We start from the raw sequence: 13,274 nt of genomic DNA, 5'->3' as shown, positions 1-13,274 counted from the left end.
ACCCTTAGGTAATAGTACATGGGACTATCTCATACTTAGCCTTTCTCTTTACCATTTGGTCAACCGAGTTGACTATGGCCGATCCCTTTCCATTGGGAAGAGAATGCTTTTCTAGATTTCCTGTGTCACTATTGTCCCTGTCCATAAAGTTTTGGGAAGTTGATCTCCTAATCAAATTTGCTTTACTAGTACACTAAATCATTTCTGATTTAGCAGCACAAAGCAAATAGATAAGATCATTAAGGGTCTTGTCGTAGTCTGTTTCATAGGAGTCCCAAGGAACTCACTATGTGACTTAGAAAGTGATTGAACCACTAACTTTCTTAAGACTTTGACACCCAACTCTCCCGGCTTGTCAGTATGTGACTTCATCTCCAAGATGTGATCACACCTAGACCTTGCCTTGCCAATAGGGCTTGAGTGACCCTGAACTTGTAGGTTAGGGAGAATAATTGGAGGAGGTGGAGGAAGTGAAGTTCCAAGATATTTAGGAAGGTCATAGATATCTGAACTAGACATCTTTTGGGAGATATTCAAGATTGTTGATTTAAAGTCATTAATATAACACCCAATATGAAATATTAAGGCTAGGACCCAACAAACTATTTTATAACTTGGAAGAGGGATGCCGTAATCCAAGCTATAGAATATTTGATGGTAGGTGAATAACGATTCACCAATTTCCACCATGAAAAACGAAATAATTTATTAGGTTTTAATTGGATTTGAAACTCCTAGATCTTTGGAGATTCATTGAACTTTTCAATGGCATGTTTCAATCTCGAGTGTGCCCTTCAGGTTTTGTGACTGGGATGCCAAGGATCACAAAACAAGGTGTGAAGTAACCATACAAATTACTTGGTACCCTTAAGTGTTTACCCCTCAATCAATGTGCCGGTTAACCACACACGTTCCATCGATACTATGATAAACATTAAGTTACCCTTTGCCTACCTTGTTAAATACGAGTTAGTGTGTCGGTTAACCACACACGCTCCACTAACCGACTTAAACGTGCAAAGTGTAATTTCATGGATTAGAACCTTATTCACATTTTTCCTAAGTAACTAAGATTGGGTATTTATAAAAGGTTTAGTTACTTAGTATTTATCATTAATACTTTTAATGAAGGGAGAATTATAGTCCTTGTCCTACACGTTCGGCTAACGACCCTCCACCGGTCAAGGAAGTGGTGGGTGAGAGTGGACACCCATTAAACTGTCATTTTATAGGAAGTAACTTTATACCCCCTTATAGACCGGCTTCGTGAATGAGGCCTACTAACGATAAGACTGACTTTACTCTTATACATATATATAAATATTATTAAATTATAATATTATAAAGTATAAGGGTTGAATTTTAACTTTTAAAATTCTAAGGTCTAGTTTGGAATTAAAGTATACATGGGGGGTAACTTTACAAATTCCAAAACTTAAGGACACGTTTTGAAACCTTTCAAAACTCTTGGCTTTTTCATAACTTATTAGTTTAATTAAGGTTTAATAAAAAAAAAATTCAAGTTCCATAACTTGAGGACAAGTTATGGAAGACATTAAATCATTTAATGATGACATTAAAAATAGAGACTCTTATATTTTCATAACCTATGATACTTAATGACACTCTAAAAAGAAAAACTCTTCACTTTCCATAACTTGAGGACAAGTTATGGAGTTCATAAAAACCATTAAGATCAAATATTCCAATTAACACAATAATCAAATAATTTTTCTATGATCTAGAGTAAACTCATAAGTAAAGATAATTCACATCAACAATTTTCAAGAAATTCGATAATCATATAAACTAATACAAATCTTGAAACTTTGACAATTATCCTTTGAAGACTCTTGGACTTCATAACCTAAAGAGTTAATAAATGATACATTTCACATCCATAACTTATGGAAGTTTCAAAACTCTTAAGATCATAACTTTAAAAAACTTTTGAGTTCCAAAATTTTATGACAAAATTTGTAACTCCTTAAAACCACTTAGATCAAACTTTTAAAACAAATAAAATAATCATATCATTCTATCTTTTAATAAATTGACCTAATCCAACTCTTGTATTAAAGTGACTCAAATTTTACAACTAATTAGTTTTTCATAAAATCAAGTAATTATCATAAAATTTGACAAACATCATGTTTTTTTTCCTTTTTTTTCCATCAACTTGAAAAAAATACATTTGCATCAAATATAGTAGAAAACAACTCATGGATCTAATACCACTGTTGGGTTTTGTCACACCCCGAAACCGATGGCAGAAACGTTCCAGGGCGAAGGACGTCATGTATATCACAACCAATGTACATAGTAAGCGTAGTAAACACAAAACATTACATTACATGGGAAATTTACATTTGTTTGAAAGTAAAGTGTTACAAGTGTTATACATATAAGTATTATATGAACAAAAGTTAAGGCGAGTCTGATAAGCGCTCCGTCTTCTCCAAAAGATCGTGGGTACCTGTCTAATGTGGACCTGAGAATACAAGCAGTTTGAAAATCAGCATAAAGCTGGTGAGTTTAAAATAGGTTTGTTTTCTGAAAATGTACAAGTTTCCTTTGGTTTTTCGAAAAATTTTGTTGTCCAAGAAAATCCCATATTTTCTTATAAGTATAGTTTAGTTATCCGATTGTTATACGATCCGGTTATGTACAGTTTGTTATCCCAGGAAAAACCCTTATTTTCCTTAAAAGTAAAGTTGAGTTATCCATTAGTTACACGGTCTAGTTAAGAACAGTTCAGTTATCCCAGGAAAAACCCTTATTTTCCTAAAAGTAAAGTTCAGTTATCGAATCCAAATGTAATGTACAAGTATCTACCATACTTCAAATGTTTGTGTGAAGTTTCCTGAAAGCCTGGTTATCCTTGAAATGTATGATAGTTTTAACACGTATATAAAACTATTGAGTGGAAAGTAAACTAATTCTTAAGGTTATTAGCTTACTAAGTTCATTATTACAACAAGTAAATCTCCGTAATCTAAATTGCGAGTTCCATAACCATACGATAGACTAAAAATGGAAATAAGTAGTCCATTATCCATTTATGACTTTCGTCACCCTTGAACCTTTCGGTTCGGCTGTAGCTAGCATCCAGGTGCGGGGTAGTCAGCCCCGTATAGATCTATACACTCAAGTCACGCTCTCCCTCCAGGAGATTCTGGTTACGGGGGCGGTCGTCCAATCGCGTATCTCTGTGGAGTGTTTACAGAGGACGTGTCTCCAATAGTTAAGATTAACGAATTTACAAGTAATAGTACGAAATAATCTTGTTACAACAGTGATCCTCCACTCGCGTATCTCTGTGGAGTGTTACCGAGGACAAAACAAATGTACTAATCTAATGCTTTTAACAATAATAAATTGGAAAAATCATGTGGGAAATATATATTATAACAATATATATAATAAGATTTGAAAACTAACTCTGCAAGTCAAACTGTTGGTTAATACGGTTTTGATTGTTAAAGCATGTGGAATATGAAACATTTCAAATGAAATAATAAGTTTGAGTACAAGCTATCCTTGTACTTTTTCTTCTATTCCCCCCCCCCTGAAAACATTGAAAAACGCGGAAAAAGGTGTAGGGGTATGAACTCACCAGTCGGGAAGTGTGTCGGTTGGACGCTATGTGTCAGTTCGGGGCTTGAGAATGTGCGAGGTTCCTATGTAATATGAAGAGATACATGTTTGTATCCAATTAGACCTTGTACTACTAATTAATTGAGAATATACACTCCGAGACGCGAAAATACTTCATTCCAAGTGTTCGGAGTGACCCGGGTGGCATCTAAGGACGTTTAGGGCCTAAATTTGGAGTTTACTAGTTTACGGCCCATTAACCATATCCCCATGAGTTTATGCCTGTAAACTCATGGGTGGTGTGTTCTTGGATACTAAATGGTCAAACAATGCACAAGGGAAGGCTTTAGGGTTGATTTCATGGCTTAGGAAGTGATCGGGACTTGAAATGGCCTTGGAATAGGAGTTTACGGTTTATGAAGATGTTCTTGGGGAGTTTACTACCTTAAACACATGAGTTTACAACCATAAACTCATGTTTGTCCATGATACATGGGTTTTGGTGGTTGTAGGTTAAGCATACAAAGTTCTAGACCCATTTCTAAGCTATACAAGGTGTTAACGGCACTTTAACACCCATTGGAGGAGTTTATGCTCTAAGAAGGGGTGTTTACGGTCCAAGAATGTTCTTAGGCTGTAAACTCAAGTTTCACCCATTTGAGTATGTTTTGGTGCATCTCTTGAAGGATTATAAGGTTTTATGCACTCATGGAAGCTCATGGACGCCTTTGGAGGTGTTTAAGGGCAATTTAACACCTTAAAAAAGTGTTTATGGTCCATGAATGAGGGTTTACAGTCCAAGAATGTTCTTGGGCCGTAAACTCATGTCCATACCTCAATTGGTGAGATTTTGGGGTCCTAAGCTCATGCATGCAAGTTTCTAAGCCATATCTAAGCACTAGGAATGATTTGGAAGGGTTTTGGGGCTTCAAAACCCTCTTTAGGGGTGTTCACGGTTTTGGAAGGGTTCTTAAACCATAAACACATGTTCTTGAGTGTTTTGGGTGATTCAAACATATATTTTCATGATAAGAAAGCTTAACAACAAGCTAGGATAGATTACTTACCAAATTAAAGCTTGAAAGGAGGTTTTTGGATCAAACTTGAGTTTTTTAGAGAGAGAGTAGTGAGAGAAAGTTTTTTAAGAGAGAGAAAAAGCTTCAAAATGATGTCACTCAATCCCTTATATAGGGGTTGAGTTTATGGCCCGGAGAAATTCTACCCGATACCGACGTTAAACGGAGCTTTTGGTCGTACCCGATTAATTTGTCGTAACTCAACGTGGTCGTAACTAATAATTTTCTAAATAATAATTTGGAATTTTTTCATGAGTTTCTAACGTGTTTGGATACCAATTAAGTCATAATGGAAGTCTCAAAAAATTAATGACTTAATTTAAAAACTTAAACGAAAACAATTCGAAAGAGATGAATTTTATGGACGGAAACGGGTTACGGCGATGGAGCAAACTTCGGGTTGTCATAGGTTTTGGTATAATACAACATCCTATGGTGCACATACAACCCTAAATACCTTGGATCTATGTTTTCACTAATTATACATGCAAATGGTTTCCAAGGCATTAAACATATAACTAGCATGCATTTGACATAAACCATATAATATACTAGTTAGGGAAACATACTTTTTATGTGGCTTGAAGTCTTGATGTATTTGGCCTTAAGAGCTTAGCACCAATAGTATGAAATACCTCAAATGGAATCACAAAACACCTAGGACAAAGGTGGCTCTTGAGAGAGAATTCCATGCACCAAAACACCTCCAGATTTCTCTAAGAAAAGATGTGGTGATTTTGGCTATGGAGTAACCTATTTATATGTAGGATTCCAAGGGTCATGGGTATAACCCATAATCCATACCCATGGGTTTTATGATCCATGGTTCATGTGGCCCAACTCTTTATGTATCCATACATAAACTTGGTCCAACATGGATCATAAGCCCAACACATATAAATATAACTAATTATCATAATTAGTCTCCATAGATTTAATTAGTCTCTTTTGATCACTAAATTAATTCTTGATCGATACTAATTAAAACATATGATTTCATATTAATATATTATAACTTATAATATATTAATAAACGATAAATAACCATCTCTTAAAAGTCCATCCTAACAAATTGTCCTGATGATATGCAACCCAAATGGACCATGCTACTCTCGGGTCAAGTACATACCAATAATAGTTATGGGCTTAGAAATCTAATCCAACACTCATAACCTGAGTTTTGACAGATGTCACACTTCCTGTCTTTTGAAGGACAGGGCATGAGATTGGTGGGAGGAGGTGGGGTGCGATGTTGGTGACCAATCTATTGATACGATGACAAGGGATGATTTTGTGACTGGGTTCAAGGTTGATTTTTCACCGGTGATTGAGGTGCAGCAGTTAGCGCGAGAGTTTCAGGATCACCGCCAGACTACTGAGACGATGGTTGAGATCACCGTGATGTTTCGAGAGAGGGCACTTTTGGTTTCGCAGTATGTGGTGGACGAGGAGATGAAGAAGGCGTGGTATCACGAGATGTTGACGAGCGATATTAGGTAGTTTGTGAGTCGATCCATTTGCACGACACTGGAGGATATGATAGTGAGGGCTAGGGAGAGGGAGATTGATCTCAAGATAAAGAGGAAGAGGAATTCAGATGAGGCTCAGGTATCATAGGGTTCGGGAAAAAGGCCCATGGTTTTTGATGCGAGTGGGAATGGCCAGCAGGGTTGGGGCTGTTGTGTCAAGTGAGGCAGGATGCACGATGGGGCGTGTAGGGTGGGTGGTTCTGCTTGCTTCAAGCGTTGTCGGATGGGTCTTATTAGCAGGGATTACACTGCTACCACTACCACCACCCCGGTATCTAGTCTAATTTTCTTTCATTGCAATCAGAGGGGCCACAAGAAGGCCCATTGTCCGAGTTTGGCTGCAGCAGGACCGGTGTCAACACCGGCTCCCGCAACTCTTCAGATCAATGACGGCCACCAGGGCAAGACGGATGCGCCTGTGGTGAGGAGCAGGTCTTTCCAGTTGGCGGCCGAGGACGCTCGCGTGACACTAGATGTGGTTACGAGTAAGTATCTTCTCCTTATCTTTTATTTATATTGAATTGATGCTTATATTTATGTGTTTTATTTTAGGATCGTTCCTCATGAACGGTATTTCTGCTTTGGTGTTGTTTGATTTAGGGGCTACCTGATCCTTTGTATCACTTGCAGTTCTCGACTTGGGTCCTAGCTAACATCATAGAAGAGAATCATTAGACCCTTCCTAAGACATGAGCCTAGGGATCATGCTCCAACAATCAATTTAAATGGTCTATACTTGGAAATAATTTCTCTAGGATGGAGAGAACCATCGTATCTTATGTGAGAGGTAGAGTCCAGTGTAGAGCTCTCTTATCCATGTCCTACATATGGTGGATGAGGCATTTTATTTATAGGGCTAGAGGAAAGGAAAACAAGCAGATAAGAAGAGGGATAATCATAGAAAAGCGAGATCAAGCATACTCTTGTTCATGCTCTCGTTGGATGGGAATATAACTTGGTCATCAAATGAAGATGAAATTACATAAATGGTCCCTATGGTCTACCAAAAATCACAAACAAAATCCCCCAAAAATCCATAGCAAAATCCCTCGTAAATTACCACCAAATGAAAAGGGGGTTGTTAATTAACAAATAGCAACATATGTATTTGAGTTAATTACTAATTATTTGAGTTATATTTTCATTTTTATATACCCAATAAGCGATGCAATCTTTTAATTAAAAATAAATTATAATAAAAACTTTCAAAATCGTCCTAGTCTTTTTCAAGAACTTTATAATCTTAAAAGCCTTTTAAATTATAGGGTATTGTTGTAATTATATCTTTAAAGTAAGTTGTAAAATTTTATATGAAATCTTAGGTATTGTTGTAATTTTTTATAATGTTATCTTTCTTAATTGTACATCTTTAATGAAATGAAGGACCATAATCGTTGAGTTTTATTTCTAGAGTTAGAAGATACCTCACTAAATGTAACACAGATTATTGCCCATCATTTTTCACTACACTCTTGACGAGGGGTAGGATACCTACTCTTATCAGTACAATAGTCATATTTCATATACTTTTTTCTTACATCTTCTAATGATTTCAGTTGTTGGGGGTTTAATTGCCAATATTTTTGATTGTTCCACCAATACTTTTGAGAAGCACAATCCTTATTAGGACTATTAGGCAACGAGATGCACCCATTAATGTTAAAATCTTGGAAATTGACATGGAATGGTGCATTTGAATAATTGACCTTCGTTCTTCCACCATCAGTTGCCCAAATTGATCCATCCCAGAAGCTCGTAATCACTTGCAATGTATGATTAGGGTACCCAACACCTCTAATTATGTTGTTCTTATATACTCTTATTGGTGTGTCATCTACAAAGAACCTGAAATGAATATAAAATGTAATCATTAGTAAATATATTTGTTTATAAAGTGATTGGTTTTCGTTTCTTGATCATTGACACAATCAAGCTAACAAAACCTATAAATTTTGATATCAATATGATGTATGTAATTTCCGATAAAAGAAGATACACGCGTACACAACTTGATGGTCGTTCCATAGCAATTTGTAGTAATGGAAATCCGCACCAGGATCGAACCAAAGACTGAATTTTTGCTCTCTACCACCGAGACCATTTGTAAATACGTTCGTTTGTAAAATGACTGGTTTGCCCGGCCGATTTCCCAAGAACTCAAAGTCCATTTCTTCGTGAACCGTTGTATTTAGAAATAACTACATTAACTCAACATAATGAGATGCATACTACCAAATGTATAAATCAATGATCTTTAAAGGTTGTTAGGATAACTTTTTATTCATTTACGATTTTAATCATATTACAAGCAAAAAATAATTTTTATGGCTATGATTTTGAATAATCATAGACATTTTTAAAACTTCACCACTTGTTTTTTTTCCTTTTTTGTATCATGAGTCTTGGATTAGTTTCATGTTCTCACTTTATTTTGGTTCTCATGTGAACCCTCTTATATATATATATATATATATATATATATATATATATATATATATATATATATATATATATATCATTGTAGTATTGCATAAATATTATTAAATATGTTGTTGATGTTGGTTATATTATTGTGTTGAATATGAAATTATGTTTTTTTTATTCTAGTTTTGTGATGAAAATAAAGTTATATCTAAAATTTATAGGTTCATATATATATATATATATATATATATATATATATATATATATATATATATAGAGAGAGAGAGAGAGAGAGAGAGAGAGACGCACAAGTATTGTGTAACCATGTACGACGTGCTATATGAGAACGATTAGGTTACACATCTCATTATTTTTTTGTTTGTTGTCATGCATTTTCATTGTTAAAGATTATATTAACAAAATAACATTCTCATAAAATGAAAATTATAAATAGTCATCATAAAAATTTCATACTATCCTTATAAATGATTTAATTTTTTAAACTAATTGTTTTTTCGTATTTTCATTACTTTACAAGACTATTTTCTTATTAAATTCTTGTTAAATATCAATTACCATACGGCCACACAATACCTGTTTTCCAAGTAATAACATCTCGAAATGAGGTTATATATATATATATATATATATATATATATATATATATATATATATATATATATATATAAAAGAACTGTGAAGACAAGTTTAAAGCATTCGTACATACATAAAAAGCAGTAACAATACCACCGGAATCTTTAGCCGATAGCTTAATCTTCATTTGAAAGAATCCCGATCCAAAATATAATTTTGACCCAAATCCAGCACCTATAAATAAATTTATAAGTACACGTTACTAGTGTAGATATAAGTAAAAGTGTAGATATGCATGTGTATTTTTTATGTCAATGATTTAACTATATTACATTTTAATGTGAATTTGAATAGATTCACATATGAATCGCATTGGTCGCTCACCTATGCATGACTAGAATGCAAGTGTAAAAGTTGGATAGAGTGATCATTCACTTGTTAATGACCAAATTGCTTAAATTTATTATGTTTATATATCGATATAAATATCTATTTGTAGATCTTAGAATTTATGTATTTTTGTATATATATTTTTTTCCAATAAAAATAAAGCTCTAAAAAATAGAAAAATTGCATAAATCATAGGATTAACATTATTTTAGGAAATGTATCTTTGTTAAGTCAAAGTCGAAGTGTCTGTGACTTGTCTATTCTAATGACATATGGACATAGATTTTTCTTAATAACTAAAAAAAATTCTCATATCTATGATTAGACTTAATTTTTTACTCAAAAATACTTGATTGATTTATTGTTTCCTTAAAAGTTATGGTTTTTGATGTACGTAACTTAGAAAACAAGTCATGTTAAAAAAAATCCTCATAGTTGTGAGCAAATCAAAGAACTCCATCATAATCCTTGAATCAAATTCATCTATACAGTCATAAAATAATGGGTCCTAATAAACAAACTCATCAAATTCATATATCGAAAAGTGATGGAGTTAATTTGTTATATATATATATATATATATATATATATATATATATATATATATATATATTTCTCATTTGAGTTTAAAAACCAGAATAATATGGTTATGTAAAATTATTATTACTTTTGTTAGTGATAAAACAAATTTAATATAGAAGCTAAATATATTCTTTGAGAAAAAAAAGTAAAGATTATTCAATAAGATAAAAAAAATAATTTAGAAGAAAACCTGAGGATTTATCCAATGACAATTGAACCTTTCGTCCTTCATTAAGAAGTTGAACATGCTGATTTCCCCAAATTATCTTATAATTTTCATCAAAGCTAGCATTCTGTGTTGCATCACTAACTCTAAGCAAGAAAATTACTTTAGACAAAATGAACATCATCTTCGTTATCATCCATAGATGAAGACCCATTTGATCGTTGCAAAAAATTATGATTATTGCTAAAAAATGACCTCGAGAAATTAAGTTGGTTGTGTGTAGGTATAAATATAATGTACAAAGACATCCAACAAATCAATAATCAATATATACTTGTGTGTAGGTATTAAAATACGAATGGGAATATTTATACATGATATTTTTCATTTTCTACAAGATATTTGGCTTTAATATCCTCATGCCCACAATCCATAATATAACCAGTTAATTACACCATGCGATATAAATTAGTTTATATAAACATTAAAAAAATGTAGATAAAATCATTTGTTTAATTGTAAATTTATATATCATTGACCTATAATTATTTAATTAAAATATGTTTCATATACATATAAATAATCATAATGTTTTTTGAAGTGACCTTAATATTAAATCGTTATCATTACTAAATATATTCTTTCTAATCCATTTTCTTGACACGGCCCAGAGATTAATTAACACATGGGTTTTCATTTGTTTCAATCAATAAAATTATTTATTACCCATTTTCTTTAACACGTCTCAATTCATTTTATTATTTATTTTAATATCAAACTTGTTTATTTTGACTTTGTAAAAATAGGTTCCTATTTCGCCCATCTAGCAACCACCTTTGCAATAAAAGGGGAGAAGATTTACAAGTAGCCCATAAGATAGTGATTTACCGGTAACCCATAACGTAGTTGATGGGTTAAAAACTCAACTCAATGTCATGCGGTCTACATCTAGTTCTCTCCCAACCAAGGAATAAGTGTCAAACACCTCTTAATAACCCACACAAGGTAATTTTAAGTCTACCTTCTAAAAATAAAAATTTGACAAATGATCAACCCATACAAAAAGTTAACGGTCAAACTCAAAGTCAACAACCAATATTGTCCACCATTGAGTCTCACGTCGAGACCGACCCTTGGTTACCTCGTGAGAGCACGCTGAGTCCAACTCAACCAATATCAAAAAATGATCTTGTGAAAATAAAACTAGTGACCATTGATAAACTCTGTTAGGACGTATTATTTCGAACTAAAAACAGTTCGTAATATCTAGCAAATAATATCATTGAAACGCGAAATTTAATTATTATTCAACACATCTACGGTTGACGAGTAATTTAAATTCTATATTCAAACTTATGCCTAATAGCTATGAGGGATCGGAATTGAACAATTATACGAACCAAAACAACGGAACATGGTTAATGATATTTTCAAGCAGTTAAATATCACAAAATTATACATTGGTCGATCAATCTTATATTTAATTAATGAAAATATAAAATAGATTATTATGAGGCATAATTAAAATGTACTCAAATGTTTATAAATAAAAGAATCAAAAATAAACATTTAATTTTCAATACATAAAAACTACAATGCTATATATATATATATATATATATATATATATATATATATAATACTATGCTAATGGCTACTGGGTTATGCTTGATGTTTTAGCAGAACATGAGACTTAATGCATACGACAAGCATGCTTCTAGGAACGAGTGTCCAGTAAGAGACACTTAACTAGAAATAAATACCCAAACCTTTCTATAATTTTTTATTTGGACCAGGAAATCTCACTTAGAAAGTTTAGACGATGTGAGACAATCAGCGTGAGAGAGTGACTCAATGTCATCTCAACAGATGGTCTTGCTGATGAGATACTTAGAGAGATTTAGGTACATACAACAACATGCTTTCCAGGGACAATGAATTGTCAATAGTTACATACTTGGCTCATGAACTGTCACGGTCAAATTCTTTAAAATGGTACAATACAAAATAGTAAATAATCTAAGAATACAAACAAAATAGTTAGTCAAACAAGGAGATATTCTAAAAGCGATATCTTTGCAGCCTTTTCAGAAACAAGATAAAGACTTGATTCATTAAATCTTTTGAATTCAAGTGCCATAAATGAACTTCCTTTTTTCGAGAAATCTGTCCCTCAACATTGTCAATAAATGAGTGAGCAAACAATATCAAATATATCAAACTTAAACTCAATTTATAGAACCAAAGAGAGAAAATGTCTTTAATCGTTGAAGTATTGAAGATTGATTCCAAACTTCATGTTCACCAAGAAAAAGAGAAGAGCATGAACCAATATTTATAACCAACGAGTTAAAAGGATCCAATATTTGTAACCTTCGATTTATGAGAGCCACCGAGACAAAACTCGAAGGTTTCATACATTGTGATTCATGATAGAAGTGATGAGGACCACCGTCTTGTTGAAGAGGTCTTTGGATTTCAGAGGGGAAATGATGTTGCGGTGACAATGTCTATGGAAATTAGACATGCTATGTTACCTAACTTCACTTCATCCCATTTCAACATAGATAGGCTCTCTAATAAAGAAGATACATGTGCCCAGAATAACATATTTTGGCACAGTTATCTCTAATCTGGCCTCATCAACAGGATGCTTCATGTCAATCAACGTGAGCATCAACGTCAGGGAGTGAGTAGTTGGCGCTAAATAAAAGATGCAAAGTTAGCTTTAACTAGCTCTACTCTGAAGATGTTGCACCGAAGGAATGATACGCTGATCCTTTTCAAAGGAACAAATCAGTCCAGGTCACTATCGAGAGAGAAGAATATGCATAAGCAACATTAGTAGTATATGTACAATGTATACTTCTTTGGTAAAATAAAAGTTCAAAAAGAATTTTTGAAGCAAAAAGGTCA

At 33.2% G+C, this 13,274-nt stretch overlaps 1 protein-coding gene across 1 annotated transcript; it reads right to left on the bottom strand.

Annotated features, from left to right (window-relative positions):
* Positions 1 to 7,656: 7,656 nt before the first annotated feature.
* On the bottom strand, positions 7,657 to 10,542 carry LOC145089454 (xyloglucan endotransglucosylase/hydrolase protein 2-like). Its single transcript, XM_079027892.1, has 4 exons — positions 10,383 to 10,542; positions 9,354 to 9,454; positions 8,207 to 8,400; positions 7,657 to 8,047 (listed from the first exon to the last, which is right to left on the bottom strand). The coding sequence occupies exons 1-4, from the start codon at positions 10,540 to 10,542 to the stop codon at positions 7,657 to 7,659; spliced, it is 846 nt and encodes a 281-aa protein (XP_078884018.1).
* Positions 10,543 to 13,274: the final 2,732 nt, after the last annotated feature.

This window comes from Lactuca serriola, chromosome 2 (genome assembly GCF_051521515.1).
Source record: "Lactuca serriola cultivar US96UC23 chromosome 2, Lser_US96UC23_V15, whole genome shotgun sequence".
NCBI classification, from domain to species: Eukaryota; Viridiplantae; Streptophyta; class Magnoliopsida; order Asterales; family Asteraceae; genus Lactuca; species Lactuca serriola.
Note: the sequence above shows the minus strand (reverse complement) of the source record. Positions and strands in the feature narration are given on the sequence as shown.

What these genes read in the sequence shown, in the direction of transcription:
- LOC145089454 (XM_079027892.1), bottom strand. Translation starts at nt 10,542, where the DNA reads ATGATGTTCATTTTGTCTAAAGTAATTTTCTTGCTTAGAGTTAGTGAT. An exon ending in GTCATTGGATAAATCCTCAG is followed by an intron (nt 9,455 to 10,382) that starts GTTTTCTTCTAA and finishes ATTTATTTATAG; the next exon opens with GTGCTGGATTTGGGTCAAAA. An exon ending in GTATTGTTACTGCTTTTTAT is followed by an intron (nt 8,401 to 9,353) that starts GTATGTACGAAT and finishes GAGTTAATGTAG; the next exon opens with TTATTTCTAAATACAACGGT.